Source organism: Podarcis erhardii (genome assembly GCF_964252035.2).
Source record: "Podarcis erhardii genome assembly, chromosome: 4".
In the NCBI taxonomy this organism is placed as follows: domain Eukaryota; kingdom Metazoa; phylum Chordata; class Lepidosauria; order Squamata; family Lacertidae; genus Podarcis; species Podarcis erhardii.
Genome location: NC_138508.1, coordinates 6,180,238 through 6,202,021, shown reverse-complemented (window position 1 = coordinate 6,202,021; position 21,784 = coordinate 6,180,238). Strand labels below are relative to the sequence as shown.

The window sequence follows — 21,784 nt, the reverse complement described above, 5'->3', positions numbered from 1 at the left end:
AAAATCACCTATCATCAGGGCTTTTTTCCAGCCAGAACTTGCCAGAACTCAGATCCAGCCCCTCTCGGGTGGGTGCCATTGTCATTCTAAGACAGGCACCCCCAAACTCGGCCCTCCAGATGTTTTGGGACTATAACTCCCATCACCCCTAGCTAACAGGAGCAGTGGTCAGGGATGATGGGAACTGTAGTCCCAAAACATCTGGAAGGCCAAGTTTGGGGGTGCCTGTTCTAAGAGAACAAGGGAGGCGTTGGTGGCGAGTTCTCTGGAAAAATATCACTGCCTATCGTAGTATGGAATGTATGGCATATCCTGTGGCATATGTGTCGATGCAATGAGGCAAGATCAAATGAAGGAGAAGCTTCTTGTTCTTCTTGCACTGTGGCACAAAGGTGATTTGAGCGCCAGTGTGGTGTAGTGGTTAAGAGCGGTGGACTTGTAATCTGGGGAACCGGGTTTGCGTCTCCGCTCCTCCACATGCAGCTGCTGGGTGACCTTGGGCCAGCCACACTTCTTTGAAGTCTCTCAGCCCCACTCACCTCACAGAGTGTTTGTTGTGGGGGAGGAAAGGAAAGGAGATTGGTAGCCGCTTTGAGACTCCTTAAAGGGAGTGAAAGGCGGGATATAAAATCCAAACTCTTCTTCTTCTTCTTCTTGCCAGGGGCGCAAGGGACCCTCAATACACCTCTTTATTTTAGGAAGACCCTCCTTGTCCGTCAAGCAGCTTGGCTCGTCTTAGGTCCTTTTGCTTCGGGGCTTCCCATCATGGTCATCTGTTAATAATAATAATAATAATAATAATAATAATAATAATAATAATAATTTATTTATACCCTGCTCATCTGGCTGAGTTTCCCCAGCCACTCTGGGTGGCTCTGCATTGAGTGTTAAAAACAATACAGCATTAAATATTAAAAGCTTCCCTGATCAGGGCTGCCTTCAGATGTCTTCTAAAAGTCTGGTAGTTGTTCTTCTCTTAGACGTCTGGTGGGTGGGCGTTCCACAGGGCGGGTGCCACTACCGAGAAGGCCCTCTGCCTGGTTCCCTGTAACTTGGCTTCTCGCAGCGAGGGAACCGCCAGAAGGCCCTCGGCGCTGGACCTCAGCGTCCGGGCAGAATGATGGGGGTGGAGACGCTCCTTCAGGTATACTGGACCGAGGCTGTTTAGGACTTTAAAGGTCAGCACCAACACTTTGAATTGTGCCGGGAAACGTACTGGGAGCCAATGTAGGTCTTTCAAGACGGGTGTTATGTGGTCCTGGCGGCCGCTCCCAGTCACCAGTCTAGCTGCTGCATTCTGGATTAATTGCAGTTTCCGGGTCAACTTCAAAGGTAGCCCCACGTAGAGTGCATTGCAGTAGTCCAAGCGGGAGATAAGTGTTTGGTCACTGTGGGGCCAGGACTCTAGATTAGACGGGCTGCTAGCCACATCCATCACCCAGGCTCTCGCAGCCCCTCCAACATTTTCCCAGTGAAAAGAGGGACGTCCTATTCCATCCCCTCCAATGTATCCCTACTAAAGGGAGAGTGGGACATTCCAGGATCAAATCAGAAACCGGGACGGCTTCTGTAATTCTGGGACTGTCCCTGAAAAATCAGGACGTTTGGAGGGTCTGCTCTGACATTCATAGAACCACAGAAGTGTAGAGTCAGAAGGGGCCCCATGTAGTCATCTAGTCCAACCCCTGCAATGCAGGAATCCCGACTAAATAATCCTTGACAGATGCCCATCAATCTTCTGCTTAAAAACCTCCAAGGACGGAGAGTCATTGTTCCAGATATTTTGGAAGGGTGCAGAAAAACCATCTTAGGAGATTTGGGGGCAAGGTGTCCATTGCTTTGGGATTTTGGTTTGCAAGCCTGGGGTTGAAAATCACATACCGTATTTCTCTGTGTATAACACCCCGGGTATAAGACACCCCCTCTTTTTTGGGACTCCAAATTGAGAAATGGGGGGGGTGTTGTTGAGCTTTTTGGGGGGTGATTGCCGAAAATTGCTCACCCACAGGACCGCCACAGCCAATCGCATGCACATCAACAAAACAACCAATTCTTCAGGCTTTCCAAAAGCAAGCGCCAATCGCCCGCCCATTTGCCGCAGCAGAAAATCGCCAGCGGACCTTGCCGCACCTGCCAATCACAATAAAATACGCCCATGACAATATCCTGATCACAGCAGCCGCCAATACTCCATCCCTGTATTAGTGAATACCCCAGCCCTGTTTAGGGAAGCTTTTAATGTTTGATGTATTAGAGTATTTTAATATTTTTTTGGGAAGCCGCCCAGAGTGGCTGGGGAAGCCCAGCCAGATGGGCCAGGTACAAATAATAAATTATTATTATTATTATTATTATTATTATTATTATTATTATTATTATTATCCCGCCTCTCCGCTGTCCGTGTATAAGACGGCCTCCAAAATTTACCATACTTTTAAAGTAAAGTAACCTCGTCTTATACACGGAAAAATACGGTGTGTAGGGGCCAAGACGCCAGGGACTGTGTTTCCTTCCCGCCTGCATTTTGTACACCTTTTTCAGGTGGGTGTTTTCTTCTCCTTGGGGTACGGGGCTGTGTTGCACTCTAAAAACTCTTCTCCCCTCCTCAGGTTCTTTGCCAAAGTGGGTGGTGAACAAGTCCTCTCAGTTCCTCGCTCCAAAAGTAAGTCAAGAAAATCGTGTCGCCTTTTCTCTGCCTCTTTCGTCCCGCCATCTGGCTGCCCGTTGTCCATGTTTCCCTTTCCTTGCCAGCCTCATCCTTAGGCTCTCCATGGAAATAATAAGTGTGTGGACTGTTGCTGGTGACGCAGAAGAAAAGCATGTTTCCTGGGGGATCACAGGACCCCCATAGGATCCGGCAGAGCCTCCTGAGCCCCTTTTGGCTAAACTCATTTTCTGCACATGAGACAAACGGGTTATTTATCATTTTATGCATTTATAGCTTGCCTTTTTTGCATGGTTCTCCCCCTCCTTATTTTAGTTCCCACAACAACCCTGTGAGGGAGGCAGGGACTGGCTCAGTGAGCTCCATGGCCAGTTGGGGATTCGAACCCTGGTCTCTCCTAGGCCAGAGGCCAGTGCTCCAACCACTACACCGTACTGCCTCTCTCATATTATTCTTGAATAACTTTCGCAAAAGGTTCAATTACGTTTGGTCTTTATCAAGCCTCCTTTCTGATTTGCTTGTTGGCTGTTTACACTTGGTCGCATTCCTAATTTTCTCAGTCACTTTCCTAACTGCAAAAAAATAAAAAAATAAAATTCATTTCTTTTTCTGTGCTAGGGAAACAAGAGTCTTCCATGGTGCAAACCCACAGTTCCTGGGGTGCGCTTGGGCTTCCCCCTCAAAACACTGGCATTCCCGAGGCACCTCGAAATGAGACAGTATGGTATAGTGGTTAGAGGACTTTGGAAATGCCACAGTTCGAATCCTTCCACTTGAGGATGGTTCTCAGTGACTGGACCTTGACTCAGTCTCTGCCTCCTCTCAGGGCTGCTTTGGGGATTAAATGAAGGGGAGAGCTATGTCCGTCAGCTCCTCAGAGAGAAAAGGCAGTCTATGAACACCATGCCATGCCATGCAGCAGGCAGCTTTCCACAGACGGCCATTACTTCCAAGAGCGCCCCCTTGTGGTGCGATTGGAATTTTATCTCACGGAATCATCGAATCGGGTGGGACCCCTCCCGGTCATCTAGTCCAGCCCCCTGCAATTGAAATAAATAATCCTTGTTTTGCTTAAAAACCTCTGATGAAGGAGAGCCGTTGTTAGCAGCCGGGGGCCTCAGGAAAACACCCCTAGTTTCTGTGCATTTTGGCTGAAACCGCCAAGGGGGGAAAAATGAGATTTTAAAGGCGCTTGCTGTTTCGCTCCTGCCCAAAGCACCTGGGATGAAGGCTGGGCTCGCATGGGCTGGCTCTCCAGGCGTCAAACGTGAGGCTGGCATTGTGCTGGGCTTCCTTCGATGCTGACACCCACAGAGGGCACCTCAGCGTGCTGACGTCTCCCGTGACCCGGGCACGTCAGCCTGTTGCCGCGTCGCTCTCCTTTTCCATGAGCCCATCGCTGGATTAATTAGCCCTGTGGCTGAGATGTCAGGTTAAACCCCTCCATGGCACCGGAGAACAGAGCAGATCAGCAAATGAGACGATGCGTCCATTTAATTAAAAAACCCAGAACCGCAAGAGAGAGAGAGAGAGCACGCACACATTTGTTCTTCGTGAGCATATTAGCTTTCCAGAGGCGGGAGGCTTCTTGACTTCTTCTGGGGTTCCTGCCCAGCAAAGGAGGTCTGTTTTTTGAATTTCATTTCGTTTCATCGTCTGGGGATTTTTTCCCTCCACCTGGGGGGGGACAGATGACGACAACGCTATTCTTTTGCTTCAGAAATCAAGGTGGGTTATGAGATCCAGAAGGCCGTGTGGTGAAATTGAACGCATAAGCCCTGCACATGTCTGAAATGCAGGGCCAGACAGATGCAGCTTTGTGGTTAATAATAATAATAATAATAATAATTTATTTATACCCCACCCATCCGGCTGGGTCTCCCCAGCCATTCTGGGCAGCTTCCAACAGAAGGTTAGAAATACATTAAAACATCAGTTATTAAAAACTTCCCTAAACAGGGCTGCCTTCAGATGTCTTCTAAATGTCAGATAGTTGTTTATTTCCTTGAAATCTGATGGGAGGGAGCCACCACCGAGAAGGCCCTCTGCCTGGTTCCCTGAAACCTCACTTCTCGCAGGGAGGGAACCGCCAGAAGGCCCTTGGAGCTGGACCTCAGTGTCCGGGCTGAATGAGATCGTTATTGATTTAGTTCATAAAATTTATACACCATTGCATTGTTAAATTGTTGCTATTGTTGCTGTTGCATGCACACAAAAGCTTATACCCAGAACAAACTTAGTTGGTCTCTAAGCTGCTACTGGACAATTTTATTTATTTATTTTGACTGCGTCAGACTAACACGGCTACCTGCCTGAATCTTGTTTATTAACTTTATACTGCCCTATAACCCAAATCTCAGGGCGGTTCACAACATAAAATCACAATAAAGCCACACCTCGGAGCGGTTTGCAAAAAGATAAAACAAGAAAATCTAGGAAAATCTAGTTTATAACATACAAAAAATTAAAATACTAAAACGGGTTTAAACTTTTCTGTATCGTTCCAGTTTTATTATATGTGCTGCCAAAGCGAGCGCCGTACCAAAAGAGATTAAAATTCACATCGACCTTCTAGGCATCTGGGCTGGGCTTGTCTAAAGAGAAATGTTCTTAGGTGAAAAGAATACAGGGAAGGCTCCTGCTTGATCTCAATAGGCAGGGAGTTCCAAAGGGCAGGCGATGCCACACAACACAATCGAATGCTTACAACCGGATAGCTCAGCTGGTTAGAGGCTGGTGCTGATAACGCCAAGGTTGCAGGTTCGATTCTCATAAGCTTCATATTCCTGCATTTCAGGGGGTTGGACTGGATGACCCTGGGGGGTCCCTTCCAACAATTCTATTCTTCTGAGTGTTTATACACTGATGCTAGGAGCCTGTGAGCCAAGAAAAGGGCGGACAGGAGGGCTTTGTCTTAGGTGATCTAGCGGGTGGAACGGAAACCTGGAGGAATGGAGAGAGCCGGTGGATTACACAGATCCGTGGCCATCTCCTTCCTTGGGGTTTTTAAAGGTTGGATGGATGCTGGAGCTGAGATTCCTACCTGACTACATGACCCTCGGGGTTCCCTTCCAACATTACGATTCTACAATTCTTGGACCCTGACGCTGGAGCTGAAATTTTATTTGCTGAAGGGGAAGGAGGCCGGAAGGGATAGAATATGCTCTCGCTTGGTAGAGCATTGGGCTCTCTTTTTTTGTTAAATCGTTTTTATTAATTTTCCAATAAAAAACATCGAATTAACATATCAGATCATAATCCAATAAAAATAAAAAACTAAAATAAAATAGATCAAATTATCTTCCAAAATATAATTATCAGTTTTTCGGGGCTTCCCATAGTCTGGACCTTGAAGCATATCTCCAAATCACAGTCCTGCCTCTCCTCATTGTCTCCATATTTTCCACATTTTAATGCTTTAAACTCCTCTGGCTCTGCGATTCTCCCATCAGGTCAGAAATCATATACCCTTTCATCCATCGAATACAGCTTTATTTGTGTATATATACTTTTCTAACTGTCTTTTTATTAGCGCAGCTTCCTCTGGCTGGTAGAGACTCTTAATCTCAGGGCTGCGAGTTCGAGTCTCATGTTGGGCATTGCAGGGGGTTGGACTAGATGACCCTGCAGGGTCCCACGGCCGGAGCGCCCTCTGCTTTGGCCTCGGCTGCTTCCTCTTTCCCTCTCTCTCTCCCTCCAGGCGATGAAGAAGATGCACAAGGCTTGCTTAAAGTACCCAGACTGGAAGCAGAAACACAACCCGCACTTCAAGCCCTGGCTGTACCCGGAGCAGAACACCCTGGCCAGCCTGGCGCTCTCGGATCTGGCCATCCAGCACGCCGACTCCCTCGAGAACATCGACGAGAGCAGCCTCTCCGAGACCAAAGATGACCGGGGCGAGGCCAGCGACGAGGACAGCGTCAACTGAGCGCCGCCCATCGGCCTCTCCTCCTTCCCATTCGCGCACCCGGCCTTTGTTTTGTCTGTGTGACCCAGGCCTCGGCCAGCCGGGGTTCGCCGGCTCTTTTGGACTACAATTCCCAACGGCGCCGGCTGGGCCTTCTGGGAGTTATGGCTCAAAAGAGCGGCGGGGCTCCAGCTTGCCAAAGGCTGGGGTCACTAACGCAGTTTGTGTTTTCCAAAAAGATACCTCCACGCCTGTCTGGCACACTCAGTGGTGCAGGGGGGGAGGAAAGCTGGTTGGGATGGATGACCTTGGGGGGTCCCTTTTTATCCCCCCCCCCCGCCCACAGTTCTATGATCTCCACTCACAGGTGTAGCAAAGCACTCACTTGTCCCCTCTCCGGGTGTTTTGGACTATAATTCCCACCAGCCCCAACCAGGACAGCCTTATGATGCCCAGGCTTATGACAGTGGCAGAGTTTGGGCTCTCAAATTTCAGCGGCGCATTGAACTGTGCCAAAATCCAGTCCCCATCCCACCCTGCCTCTTACCACCCGTTGCTTGTCATTGTAGCGGCGCCCAGTGCAGGCGAACCGGTCGCGCTCCCCTAAATCCACATCCGGCTGGTGGGAGTTGTAGTTCGAAGCAGCTTGGAGGGCGCCAGGGCGCCGAAGGCTGGCGGAACGAATGCAGTTTGTGGCTTTTAAACCGGTCCCCTCTCCAGGCGCTTTGGGCCACAACTCCCACCAGCCCCACCTGAGACAGCCTTAAGACGCCACGGCTGGTGGGAACTGTAGTTCGAAACATCTTGAGGGTGCCCAGCTGGGGAATGGGTGGCGGAAATAAGACTTTTCCTTGGACGGCGAGCTGCAGACCAGATGTCCTTTCCCCTTTTGGGTTCCTTGTCCGTCCAAACGACTGCTTAGGCGACAGATCCCTGCCCTGCCCTCGGTTTTAAACACACATTTTAAACCGAGCCACAATTGTGTGGGTGCTTTGCAACGGTTTGCAAATGGGTGGAGAAGCAAATTTCAAATTTTCTGCTCCAGATTGCTGCCTCCCTCTCCCCCAACCACCCAGATTTCAGGTCCTGGTCGTGGCCGGTGGGGCCCCTTTCCCTGCAAATCTTGTCCCCCCACGGAGGTAGCTGAAGAAAACACTCTGGACGCTCCCAGGAGCCTTGTACATCTATTCGTCTGGTTCAGTGGCTGCTATTTTTCACTCTTTTCTGTGTTTCTCCGTAATTGTTATTAGAGCTGCCTCTTTTCTTTCTGGTGTGCTTGTGATGGCCGTGGAGGGAGCTTCTGTTTTTGCAGGCGGGGTGTGGGGGCCTTTTCGCAATAGGTTTGGGGGCCGAAGTCTCCCACAGGCTTCCTCCTTCAAGCCTGTTGCCTTCTTTCTCTCCCTGCAAAATCTGGAAGCCTTTGGCAGCCTTTGGCGTGGAATTTAGCCACTCACAGATCTGGGGTTTGATGACTGTTTTATTAGGGGGGGCGGGCTCCTTGAAGCCTCTTTTGCATTTCGGGGGGTGGGGGCAAAAGAAGAAGAAGAAGCGAGATTTCATACGTTGTTATCGGAGCCGTTTATTTCAAAATAAAAGAATTCAAGCAAGCCTGCGTGTCGTCTCTCTTTGCATTGGAAGCGGCCGAGATTAATAATAATAATAATAATAATAATAATAATAATAATAATAATAATTTATTTATTATTTATACCCTTACCATCTGGCTGGGCTTCCCCAGCCACTCTGGGCGGCTTCCAACAAAATATTAAAATACTGTAATACATTAAAAGCTTCCCTAAACAGGTCTGATGAAAGATCTAGAAACCAAGCCTTGTAAGGAACGGTTGAGAGAGTTGGGCATCTTTGGCCTGCAGAAGAGGAGACTGAGAGGCGATATGAACCGCCCTGTGACCTTTGGATGAAAGGAGGTATATAAATTTAATAAATATATGAGAGCCATCTTCAAATATCTCAAAGGGCTGTCACCTGGAAGATGGGGCGAGCGATGCTGATGACAGAAACGAGGACATTTTCTGCAACCAGAGTGAAAACGTCACTGGGACATGGTCGCCAGGACCCAACATCCTTTTTTTAAAATGTTATTATTTTATTAAATTGATAATACACAAGGATAACAGAGTATTCAAACAATTCAATAAAAGGGACAAAAAAAAGTGAGTGTGGTCAGGAGATGAAAGGGAAATATTTAAAGAAACGTGTGCAAAAGAGGCAATATGGCAGTATGCCAAGATATGGCATAAAAATCGGATCACAAACTCTCATAATCAAAAATAGCACCAGATTATATCATTTTTGGACGGCATTTGCCATACATGCAACTTTTATGATTTTTTTCATTTCTTTTGTTAAAGGTATAATACTTGGACAACATTAAGAAATATTCACCATCCCTCAAAGTAGTAGTAGTAGTAGTAGTAGTAGTAGTAATAATAATAATAATAATAATAATAATAATAATAATAGCCTTGCTTTCCAGAATCCGAATGCTTTTACTAAAGACTGAACATCTGGCGCCCTCGTGTGGTGGCACTTGGAAATACTTGTGTGTGTGAAACAGCGCCCCCTGCTGCCTCCTTTCATGATCATATCATAAGAAAAATGCCCAAATCCACATTAGGGCAATATAATTATTGCAGCAGTGGGGAACATTTTTTTTGGCCCCGCCCCCACGGGACAACTTTTGACGAGGCAGCCCACCTATTCTGATTGGCCTGCCCCGGCAGCCGAACTCTTCTGAAGTTTAAGCCAAATAAAATATCACAAAGTAGCCTGCGAGCTTTTGATTCCCCCCTAATAGTTGATCATGCTGGGGGCAAAAACCATGGGGAAGTGGGGAAGGAGAGAGAGAATGCCATATTTTTCGCTCTATAAGGCGCACTTTTCCCCTCCTAAAAAGTAAGTAATGTGTGTGTATCTTATGGAGCGAATGCAAGCTGCGCAGCTTGAGAGCAGTACATGTGAAAAGGATCTAGGAGTCTTGGTTGACCACAAACTTGGCATGAGCCAACAGTGTGACGCGGCAGCTAAAAAAGCCAATGCAATTCTGGGCTGCATCAATAGGAGTATAGCATCTAGATCAAGGGAAGTAATAGTGCCACTGTATTCTGCTCTGGTCAGACCTCACCTGGAGTACTGTGTCCAGTTCTGGGCACCACAGTTCAAGAAGGACACGGACAAACTGGAACGTGTCCAGAGGAGGGCAACCAAAATGGTCAAAGGCCTGGAAACGATGCCTTATGAGGAACGGCTAAGGGAGCTGGGCATGTTTAGCCTGGAGAAGAGGAGGTTAAGGGGTGATATGATAGCCATGTTCAAATATAGAAAAGGATGTCGCATAGAGGAGGGAGAAAGGTTGTTTTCTGCTGCTCCAGAGAAGCGGACACGGAGCAGTGGTTCCAAACTACAAGAAAGAAGATTCCACCTAAACATTAGGAAGAACTTCCTGACAGTAAGAGCTGTTCGACAGTGGAATTTGCTGCCAAGGAGTGTGGTGGAGTCTCCTTCTTTGGAGGTCTTTAAGCAGAGGCTTGACAACCATATGTCAGGAGTGCTCTGATGGTGTTTCCTGCTTGGCAGGGGGTTGGACTCGATGGCCCTTGGGGTCTCTTCCAACTCTAGGATTCTATGATTCTAGCTATCCCAGAAGCCTGAACAGCACTGCACAGCGCTCCCTCTTGCTGTTCTAGCTTATGGCTTAGCCCCTCAGTCCTTTTCCCCACCTCCCGGAAAAGCCCCCAAGAGCCGTGCTCCTTTCAAAGAGCTGCGCGGAGCATGTGTGCGGCTCTTGGGGGGTTTTCCCCAAGGAGGGAGAAGGGCAGCAAGCGCTTCACACACGCTCCCCACGGCTCATGAAAGGGAGCGCTGAGCAGAGCCTGGAATGCATGCAGGCTCTGCTCAGTGCTCCCTTTAAAAATATTTTTTTCCCTTGCATTCCCCCTCTAAAAACTAGGTGCGTCTTATGGAGCGAAAAATACAAATCTGTGTCTGCATTTGGTAAGAGTTTTAAGATAAAGAGCTTAAGGCAGAACTTCCAAGTGTCCCTATTTTCCAGGGACAGTCCCAGATTTATGGAAGATTTCTGATTCGATCCTGGAATGTCTTACTTTTCCGTAGGACACCCCTTTTCCATCGGAGGGTATTGAGTTATGTGCCCCCCAAGCCAAGGTGATAAGTAACTGTACAATCTTTGGAGACATCTGAAGGCAGGCCTGCATAGGGAAGTATTTTTTAATGTTTACTTTTCTATTATGCTTTTATATACAGTGGTTCCTTGGTTCTCAAACTTAATCTGTTCTGGAAGTCTGTTCCAAAACCAAAGCATTCCAAAACCAAGGCACGCTTCCCCATAGAAAGGAATGCAAAATGAATTAATCTGTTCCAGACTTTAAAAAACCCCCTAAAACAGCAATTTAACATGAATTTTTACTATCTAACGAGACCATTGATCCATAAAATGAAAGCAATAAACAATGTACTGCAGTCACACAATCAATCAATCAGTAGCTGAACTGGGTTCCACGCTGTCACAAAAACAAAACAAAAAAGAGCTGCAAAAACAAAACGGCAAAATAAATAGCAAAAACACACAGACCTCAGCGTAACGCTCAAAACAGAAGCATGACACTCAAAAGGGAGCACGTTCGGCTTCCAAAAAAAGTTTGCAAACCAGTAATTCCGGGTTTGTAGGTTTTGGGTTCCAAGTTGTTTGAGTACCAAGGTGTTTGAGAACCAAAGTACCACTGTATGTTGGAAGCCGCCCAGAGAGGCTGGGGAAACCAAGTCAAATCGGTGGGATATAAATTAAAAAAATAGTAGTACTTCCCCTCCCCCCATAAATAAGCCAAAACATAATGCCAGTAACCTGAATATTCAAAGTGCTTTCAATTATTATGTGCTGTACTTTGGAACCAGAATTGTAGCCTTCTCGTCTTTGGGTTATCAATAAGTCTACTAGACAGCACGTCTCATCTCTGCTTCCAGAACTGGAGGCAGCAACGCTTTTGAATCCCAGTTGCTGGAAACCCCAGGAGAGGACGGGGGTCTTGTGTTCGAATCCTGCTTATGGGTTTCCCATAAAGGGCATCCGGTTGGCCCCTGTGAGAAGAGGATGCTGGACTGCAGCAGGATCTGGCTACAGCCTCTTCTGATGTTCTCATCACTAGGCTGTCTTGGCTGCCCTCCAGATGTTTTCGACCGCAGCTGTCCTGGCTGAGGCCAATGGGGATTGTCGTCCAAAACATCTGGAGCATCCCAGGTGGGCTGTAGGGTGTTGCGATGATGGGGATTTATTTGGCGCCTGGCAATATTGCAAAGCATGGAAGCTGGTGGAGACTGCCTCTGCTGCTCCTTTGCCCCAGGTCAACTGAAGAGCAGAAGAACGTAAAATAAAAAAGCCCTGCTGGGTCAGGCCAGTAGCCCATAGAGAGTCCACCCTCCTGTTCTCACAGCTGCCAATCAGTTGCAAGTGGGAAGTCCGCAAGCAGGATTCGAACACAGGAGCGCCTCTCTGCTCTCGAGGTTTCCAGCAACTGAGATTCAGAAGCGTTGCTGTCTTCATCTGGGGAGGGCAGAGCAGAGCCATTGGCAGATCTCTCCATTCATTTGTCTCATCCCCTTTTAAAGCCTCTGTGATGGCCTGGGATTCAGACTCGGATGCTGAACCTGAGGGATCCCAGCCTGCACAGGATTCCCAGCCTCCAGAACCAGCTGAGCCGGGGCTGGGACATGAGCCTGAAGGGTCCTCACCTGTGCTGGATCCTCAGGTGCGGGCACCAGCTGAGTCTGCTCTGGCTCCTGAGGTGATGGAGGACCCATTGCCTGCAGGTGCTCCACTCTCAGCCCCATCAGAGGAAGCTGGGGTTGCCTCTGGGTCCGGTAACCCTCCAGACTCTCCTGAGCTGCAGAGGCTCAGGGCAGAGAGGTGGAGGGAACTGAGTTCCCGCAGGAGGAGTGCTTGCCTCCAGGCCAGAAGAGGGGAGTCACCAGAGGATCGGGGCCACCCTATGCCTCGGGGCAGATAAAAGCCAGCCAGCCCAGTCCCAGGTTGCAGGAGCAACATTGTTGGTTGCTAGTTCCTGCCTGAGCTTCTGACCTGTCCTGGCCCCCTGCTTGCAAGCCTGTTCCTGACTCCCTGCCCTGCACCCAGCTTCAGCTACTACAGACTGCCTCCATGTTGCACCTTTGACCATGGACTGGACTTGGACCTTGCCTCTCGGGTAACCCACGGGACCAGCACAGCCTCCCAAGTTGGCAGCAAGTTCCTGTGGCAGTGAGTTCCATAGTTCACCTCTGCGCTGCATGAAGAATTCCTTTCTTTTTCTCTTGCCTGCCTCTTCCTTGGAGGCCCCTGAGTTCTACTGCTCTAAGAGAGGGAGAAGCCCTTTTCTCTAACCACTTTCTCCAGGCAATGCATCCATTTATGCAATTATATCAGGTCACCTTTTCCCTAACCCAAAAAACCCTGCAACCTTTCTCCCTTGTGGGTTCGCTCAATCGGCTCAATCATTTCGGCTGCCCTTTCCCGTACCTTTCCCAACGCTGCACTATCCTCCTCGAGGCAAGGCAAACAGAACTGCTTCTCTTTCTCTCCCTTTCCTTTTTATTCCAAGTATATCTTTCCCGTTTTTATTCCTCCCACGGCACACGGAACTCGTTTAACGGAAAGGAAAGTCCCGGTCCCCCTGAGATTCTGCTCTCCTCCTCCTCCCGCCTCCGGGATGATGCACAACTCCAGGTGAGTCTCTTGTGGGCACCTTTTGGGTAGCTAGGAGGGTGCTTCGAATGCCAGGGGGCACAGAGGTGAAGGGAGGGAGAGGCAGAGAGGCAGAGAGGCGGCGGAGGAGGAGGCCTGGGCGCCTTGTGCTGAGTCATCACAGCGATGGCATCTCCAGCTGCTCCCGCTGAGTCATGCTTTTGTTGCATGAGAACCATCACCATGGCAGTGGAGTGCCAGTCTTCTTTCTTTCTTCCTTTGATTGTTCGTGCAATTCATAGGGCTTCCTGGAAGCCGAATGCTTGGAGTGGCAAAAAGGACTTTAATGCCAGAGGGCGCGTTTGGGGCACTGCCTTCTGGCTGACCCTCCTCCAGGGCCCACAGCAGAAGACGCTGACCCATACTGAGTCCATCTAGTTCAGTAGTGTATACACTGGCAGGCAGCGGCCCTTTAGGATTTCAGACAGGATCTCTCCCCTGCCGCTGAGCCATGGCCTCATCCTGTATGTCCGTGGTAGTGTCTTGCCAAATGCAAGGCGGTTCTTTTAAAATGAGGTTCAGAAGCAATACGAAACACAAGCGAGTGAGAAGATTAAAGGTTTTGTTCTCAACAGCAAGCAATATATACATAGCAGGCATGCGCTTCAATCTGCCACTTGGAACCCCACAAGAAGTGATGAAGTGACTCCCCTGTGAAATAAAAAAAATTAAGGTCATATATATATATATATTTAATGGGACGCGGGTGGCGCTGTGGGTTAAACCACAGAGCCTAGGACTTGCTGATCAGAAGGTCGGCGGTTCGAATCCCCGCGACGGGTGAGCTCCCGTTGCTCGGTCCCTGCTCCTGCCAACCTAGCAATTCGAAAACACGTCAAAGTGCAAGTAGATAAATAGGTACCACTCCAGTGGGAAGGTAAACGGCGTTTCCGTGCGCTGCTTTGGTTCGCCAGAAGCGGCTTAGTCATGCTGGCCACATGACCCGGAAGCTGTACGCCGGCTCCCTCGGCCAATAAAGCGAGATGAGCGCCGCAACCCCAGAGTCGGCCACGACTGGACCTAACGGTCAGGGGTCCCTTTACCTTTATATACATTTAATATATATATATATATTAAATGTTCATAAATGTACCAACCAAGCGCATACATAGATGTGTGGACCACATGTCTGGAGCAGCACAGGAAGACCACCCTGAAACCATTTTTGACTGCGGTTGTGTTGTACACGTTTCCTCCACTATTTTCATAAACGCGGGCTGGTTGGGAAACTGCCAAGCAGATTTTGAACGAGCGCAAATTTCAAAGGACTTTTCGAATCTTGCGGTGTTTGAGAAAGCGCAAAGTTAAGAAATCCGGCTTTAACTGTGAAGTGAATCAAATACCTTCCCCCGCAAGAATTCGGTTTGAAAATGCGTTCCGTGGGAGCCCATTCAAGGCTTTCCCCATTAAATCTTATCCTGCCCCCCCCCTGAACATTCACCCAACCTAATTTTCAGCCCCATTTCAGAAGGTGGAGTGTTTGCTAACATTCCGCCGCATGCATTCCCCCCCTGAGCAACTTCGGGTAATTACAAAATAAAAAAATTCCTTCCAGTAGCACCTTAAAGACCAACTGAGTTAGTTCTAGGTATGAGCTTTCGTGTGCATGCACACTTCTTCAGATACACTGAAACAGAAGTCACCGGACCTTTCTATATAGTGAGAAGGTGGGGAGGGGTATTACTCAGAAGGGTGGTGGGAATGGGTGATTGGCAGATAGCTGCGATGAGCCTGTTGATCTATCTGCCAATCACCCATTCCCACCACCCTTCTGAGTAATACCCCTCCCCACCTTCTCACTATATAGAAAGGTCTGGTGACTTCTGTTTCAGTGTATCTGAAGAAGTGTGCATGCACACGAAAGCTCATACCTAGAACTAACTCAGTTGGTCTTTAAGGTGCTACTGGAAGGAATTTTTTTATTTTGTTTTGACCATGGCAGACCAACACGGCTACCTATCTGTTTCGGGTAATTAATAATACTATGTGGCTTTATCCAATGGATTTCAAAAGAAGGTGCTTATTCCGGACAATGATTTGTAGGCAGTCAGGGTAGAGAACCCAAATTTGAGGCGAATCTCAAAATCTGTGGCCATGTTGCACCAAGAGCTGGGTCTTGATGCAAGTCCAGGAGTCGGACTCCAGAGGGGGCCAGTGGTCCAGTTCATCACTAAAGTATTTCATTTGGCTCTGGAGCAGCTGAGAGGCAGCACTGAACCCATGGGCAGGGAGAGGAAGGCAAAAGCAGCCCCTCTGGACACATTTGTAATAATAAATTAATTAATTAATTATACCCTGCCCATCTGGCAGGGTTTCCCCAGCCACTTTGGGTGGCTTCCAGCAAAATATTAAAATACAATAGTCCTTCAGATATTAAAAACTTCCCTAAACATGGCTGCCTTCAGATGTCTTCTAAAAGTCAGATAGTTGTTTATTTCCTTGACATCTGATGGGAGGGTGTTCCACAGGGCAGGTGCCACTACTGAGAAGGCCCTCTGCCTGGTTCCCTGTAACTTGGCTTCTTGCAGTGAGGGAACCGCCAGAAGGCCCTCGGCTTTGGACCTCAGTGTCCAGGCTAAATGATGGGGGTGGAGACGCTCCTTCAGGTATACTGGACCGAGGCTGTATAGGGCTTTAAAGGTCAACACCAACACTTTGAATTGTGCTTGAAACGTCCTGGGAGCCAGTGTAGGTCTTCAGGACAGGTGTTATGTGGTCTCGGCGGCCACTCCCAGTGCCCAGTCTAGTTGCCGCATTCTGGATTAGTTGTGCGTTCATTGGTGCTCATGATGCAATGGGCGAGTCTTTCTGTTACAGTGCAATCCTCCTTTCCACAGCTGGGCTAGATTGGCCCAATGACCCAGCGGGCTCTTATTTCAGTACCCCCCTCATATTTACATGATTGCACCTTTGATGGTATATTTGCCTGGGATTTGGTCTATATCCGTCATGCATGCTTTAGCTGCAATGTCTGCATTGCGCCAGGGTGGGGGTGGGCTAGTTGACATTTGGGGTTCTCTCCCAACTCTACACACCTATGATTTAGACTGCCTGCAACCCTGTCCCTGGGTAATAAGCCCCATTGAACTGGGGCTTACTTTTGAGTAGGAATGGACAGGTGGTGGTGATCTGCTGTTAAAGGATGCCTGTTTTCCTTAGGCCAATAATAATAATAATAATAATAATAATAATAATAATAATAATAAAAATGGTGCACCATCAAGACCTTTTTCCCAAACGGAGATGGAGAGAGCCCCCTGTTCAGCTGGCCCTAAAATAGGAGAAAGCTTGTGGTATACAGAGTCACAGACCCATGGAGTTGGAAAACCCCAAGGGTCATCTACTCCAACCCCCGGCCAGGCAGGAAGACGCAGCTGTCCCGCCACAACTGCAGCTAGAATTTTGTTAGTCAAGAATTGTAAAACACAAGAAGTGCCAACAGTGGAGGAATGGCAGAGGAAGATGATGGACTTTTCGGAGCTAGCCGACCTCACCGGAAGAGCCCGCGACCAGAAGGAGTACCAGGAGGAATGGAAGAAATTTAAAGACTATTTAGTTAAATATGCTAAGATAATTTAAATAGAAAAACTTGCAGACACCAGATAGGCTTAGGATTTAAATATGTGATGTTATAGAATAACATGTTTAAATTCAATATGAAAAGAAAGAAAGACGTTAATGGATTAAGTAAATTTTATGAGAAATTTGTTCTGGAAAACTGTTACAATGATATATATTGGAACTCAGCCAGGGGGATTCAAGGAAGTCACGTAACAATGTTATTAAGACTGGAATTATTACAGTTAGGATTTAGGTTTGTTTGTTTATAAATTTTGGAAAATCAATAAATTTTTTTAGAGGAAAATAAAAGGGAATAAGCAGCTGTCCCTTAGGGGGCTCAAACCTCGGTGTTATCAGCACCGGCGCGCTCTAACCAACGGAGTACAGTGCAGGGGGGGGGACCCCAGTTCCAAGGAGCCTGGCTGTCCTGGGTGCAAAAGGTGCTCTCCTTCCCGGCCCGCCGCGCCTTTCCTCCGCCCTTCCCGCGGGGAAGTTCCCTCCCAGTTTTCCCCGGCGGAGAAAGGGAAGGAGGCAGGAGGAGGAGAGGAGGAGGAGGAGCGGAGCCCGCGCGCGAAGGAGGAGCAGCTGCGGAGCAGCAAGCGCCTCGCCTGCACTACTCCTCTGCCCTCCTCTTGCGCCTTTCCTTTCTTTACGCGTCTCCGCCGAGGAGGAAAAAGAAGGGGGAAGGCGGCAGCGTCTAGCCAGCCCTTCGTCCGCCGGCCGGGAAGGAAGGAAAGAAGGCAGGCAGGCAGGCAGGAGGGCCGGCCGGGGAGGCGCTTGGTCGGCGGCGAGCGCTTCGTCTCCCCGCCCAGGCGCCGCCTCCGCCGGCCGAGAGCGCACGGAGGCGCCGGGGAAGGAGTCGGCGCGGCGGTAAGTGGATCGCGGGTGCTGGGAGCGGCGGGGCTGCTCTCCTTTGCCTCTGGTCTTGAAGAGCTGCGGAGCAGGCAGGCATTCAACGGGGGCAGCTTCCCACCCGTTCCCCTTTTGGAGAAGCGTTCCCCGTTGGCTTTCTGCCTGCCTCGGGGGAAGTCAACGGGCTGGGGGATCTTCTAACACAGCTCCCGTTCGTCCTCATTTGGAGAAGCTCCCCGGCCGAGCTTGTGCAAAGCAGGCAGACATTCAACAGGGAAAGCTTATTCCAAACACCAGTGGGGAGCAGCGGGGGGGGGGGGGGGGACTTCCCCTGTTGAGTTTTTGCGAGGCAGGCAGAAAGTAAACAGGGGAAGTTTTCCCCCTCTACTCGCTTTTGTCATTCAGAGAAGCTTCCCCTGTTGAATTTCTGGGAGCTTTCTCACCCCCCCCCCGCTTGCTAGTGACCCGCTGGTGAAATGGATGCAGGAGCCAAACGAGGATTACACACGAATGAGGTTCTGAATGATCTGTCTGTTTTATATACATTATAAGATGAAGGTTTCTTGGGACTGTAGACTTTCAGAGCTGGGAGGGGACCCCCAAAGGTCTTCTAATCCAACCCCCTGCAAAGGGGGGGGGGGACAGCTTGTAAACCATCCCTCCCCAACCTGGTGCCCTCCGGCCATTTGCAATTACAACTCCCAGAAGCCCCGGCTAGCGCATCAGTGGGATTTGTAGTACAAAACAGCTGGATGGCACGCGGTTGGGGAGGGCTGTCAAACAGGGAGGCTCAGAGACTACAACGACAACAACAACAACAACAACAACAACAACAACAACAACAACAACAATTTATTATTTGTACCCTGCCCATCTGGCTGGGCTTTCCCAGCCACTCTGGGCGGCTTCCAACAAAATATTAAAATACTGTAATGCATCAAATATTAAAATCTTCCCTAAACAGGTCCAGGCTGTGACATTTCTGCAAAGTGGGCTTCTTAATATTTCTGCTGTGGGAGAAGTGTCACTTCAGCAAAGCGAAACCAGGACCATTATGGGATGTGGACCTTATAGCACTGCTGTTGTTTGTATTTATTTGAGCTTTGCTTGGAAATAAACCTCTGTTTGCATTTTCCCAGACCTTTTAAACTCCTCCCTCTCAGCCTTGCTGAATTCAATAGCCCCGGTTTTGCCACAATCCCTTTCTTGCTTCTTGCTGGAATGCCTGAATAACTAGGGTTTTGTGTCCTAGTTGCGTTTTTAAGTATAAATGCATATGAAATAGTTTGCATTGGGGGGGGGGGTTTAAATAGGTCTTGGAGCCGCCTCCAGCTGCAGAGGGGAAAATCGTTTTAAGTGCGTGTAATTGGGTCTCTCAGATGCTCTGGGGGCTTGCAAATGAGTGCTGCTGCTTATAGAATCGGAGAACTGTAGAGTTAGAGGTGCTCCCAGGGGTCATCTAGTCCAACCCCCTGCGATGCAGGAATCTCAACTAAAGCATCCCTGACAGGTTGCTGGGAAGGGGGGGCGGGAAGGGACTTTCCCCATTACTAGCTTTGCTCATGTGTTGTTTTTTTAAAGACTTGCCTAGTGGAGCAGCATTGTGATCTGAGGGCCTCCTCTGCAGGGTCGTTGTGTCGGACATCATGGGGTGCAGTTGATCTTGGGGCAGAAAAACATCCTGGGTCAGCCATGCTGTGGCTAATGCCGTTTTTGGTCTCGCAAAGTGGTGAAACTCTACCTTTGCTGGAATATTTCTGTTACTTCGTGTGATTTCAGTATTTGTCGACGCCTGCTTCTCTTTTCATGTCTGTGGGTCCTTTGGGTTTTTCTCCAGGCATGTTTCCGAAGACATGAGGACTAGCGACTTGCGCTTCTAAAACCCCTACATTTTTGGAATGCTGATTTTAGAGGTAGACATCTCATGGCTGCAAGTGAAATTGTGAATTCTTTAGACTGCAATCTGATTTTACTGTTGTTGTTGTTACTAAATTTGTATACTGTACTGGCCTTCATCTGTAGATCTCAGGGCATAAAATTACAAGACAAAAACACAAACACTTCTTAAACAGAGTTATGAGCTCATTGTGGGGCTATGACACTGTGTTAAAGGTTTTAACCGCTGAGTAAAAACTGCCTTTTTCTTGGTCATCTGACCTGATAGGAAGTGTGTAGGACCACAGGAAGCAGCCTTTAACTGAGCCGGCTGCTGGGTCAAATCACCGTATTTTTTGCCCCATAAGACACACCTGACCATAAGACACACCTAGTTTTTAGAAGAGGAAAACAAGAAAAAAATATTCTGAACGAAACAGTGGATGTATGATTTTTGTGGTTCATGCTGTGGCCACAGACATGTCATTTGACGGTGGGTTTGGGGTAGCCCAATGCAAAAATCCTGAGGATCCATGTGGATCCGTGCTTTGTAACCACGTTTTTGCACCATTCTTGCCCCACAAAACAGTGGATGTGTGATTTTTTTGGTGCAGGCTGTGGTCATGGACATGCTATGTGATCTGTTGGTGAATTTGGGGTGACCCAATGCAAAAATCCTGAGGATCCATGTGCTTTTACCTCCCCCCTCCCAGGCAGCCTCCTTTATTGCTAGTGTCCCTTATCTCCCTCCCGATTGCTTGCTGATCAGTTGCTCAGCGGCTTTGTTTCAACACCCCCTTATCTTGTTCTAAAAAAAGAAGAAGCATGATCTGCTTTTTGCCCCTGGGCAATTCGGCTCCAGGGACCACACATTCGCTCCATAAGATGCACAGACATTTCCCCTTACTTTTTAGGAGGAAAAAAGTGTGTCTTATGGAGCGAAAAATACAGTAGCTTACTGTAGTTGACACTGAGTGCCATGGGACTCTCCAGGATCTTAGCGTGAGGACATTCCCATCTCTACCTGGAGATGCCAGGAATCCAACCTGGGACACCAGAGGAGCTGGCTGGATCAGGCGAGTGGCCCATCTATTCCAGCATCCTGTTCTCACAGGGGCCGAGCAGGATCCGAACCCAAAAGCCCTCTCCCCTCCTGAGGTTTCCAAGCGACCAATATTCAGAAGCATCACTGCCTCTGACTAAGTCAGGGCTCAGCCGTCATGGCTCATCCGTCAATTGGTCCAGTCCTTTTTAAAACTGTTGCAGGAATTTATGTATAGGTTGGGGGGGGGGGTTTGCCCCTCCAGCAGATATCATGCACATGCAGCCCACTACCAAAATCAGCACCATCACTTTTGTCACTTTTGTGATTTGTCCCCACAAAACACTTCATCACAGTTTCTTCCTATCTATTCAAAGGGCCTCTGCTGCACAATACTAAGTGTAAGAATTCACTGATCAATGTATCTCTGTACTGGCTCACTGGGAAAACTTCAGAAATTCATATAGACATGTGAGCTCAGCTACTCAGCAGCCCCTCTGCCTGAGGGATAATCCCTGGCATCCTGATACCTGAGTGCCAGACAGGTAGCCGTTCCAGAAATAACAAACCCAGATGAAGACAAAAGGGTGTGATGAACTTGGCTGGGAAACAGGGAAATGTAAATATCTCTTTTGTGACACTTGATGGGTGTTTGGTGGAGGGCAAGGAGAACCATGGGGCAGGGTGCTCAGATTCCTGCCACCAGACCTCCCCTTTCATGATGTAACCGGGATGTATTAGTGATGTAGTTTGGGGGGGCGGTGTAACATGGGGATGAGCAGCTAATAAAAGTTTGAGTTCTGTTTTGTTCGGGGCTTCCATCTTGTTCCACCTGGTGGCAGGTGGGAGTCCTGTTGCGACCGTCTTCAATAAAGACCAAGCCTACTGGCTGCTGTTTTGCTCTGGTATTCCTAGCTGGTGTCCTTGTTTTTTGTCCAAGGGAGCCCTCCGATTTCTCCGTTAATAAAAGCCATCTGGCTCGGTGCTCCGCTGCTGCATCATGTGGCAGGGAGTTCTGTAGTTTTAATTTCTGCGTTGTAGCAGGTTCTCCGCCGCTGACTCCTTACCGAAGCCTGCCGACGGCTCAGATTTGCTAAAGCTGGGAAAATT

The 21,784-nt window shown here is 48.6% G+C and overlaps 1 protein-coding gene across 1 annotated transcript in view; it reads left to right on the top strand.

Annotated features, from left to right (window-relative positions):
- STARD10 (StAR related lipid transfer domain containing 10) overlaps positions 1–7,476 on the top strand; it is a 57,153-nt gene extending 49,677 nt beyond the window's left edge. The window contains exons 5-6 of the mRNA XM_081860748.1: positions 2,610–2,662; positions 6,366–7,476. Coding sequence (XP_081716874.1) covers positions 2,610–2,662; positions 6,366–6,593 — 281 coding nt within the window. The 3' untranslated portion in view covers positions 6,594–7,476. The remainder of the gene's footprint in view (positions 1–2,609; positions 2,663–6,365) is intronic.
- The last annotated feature ends 14,308 nt before the right edge of the window (positions 7,477–21,784 follow it).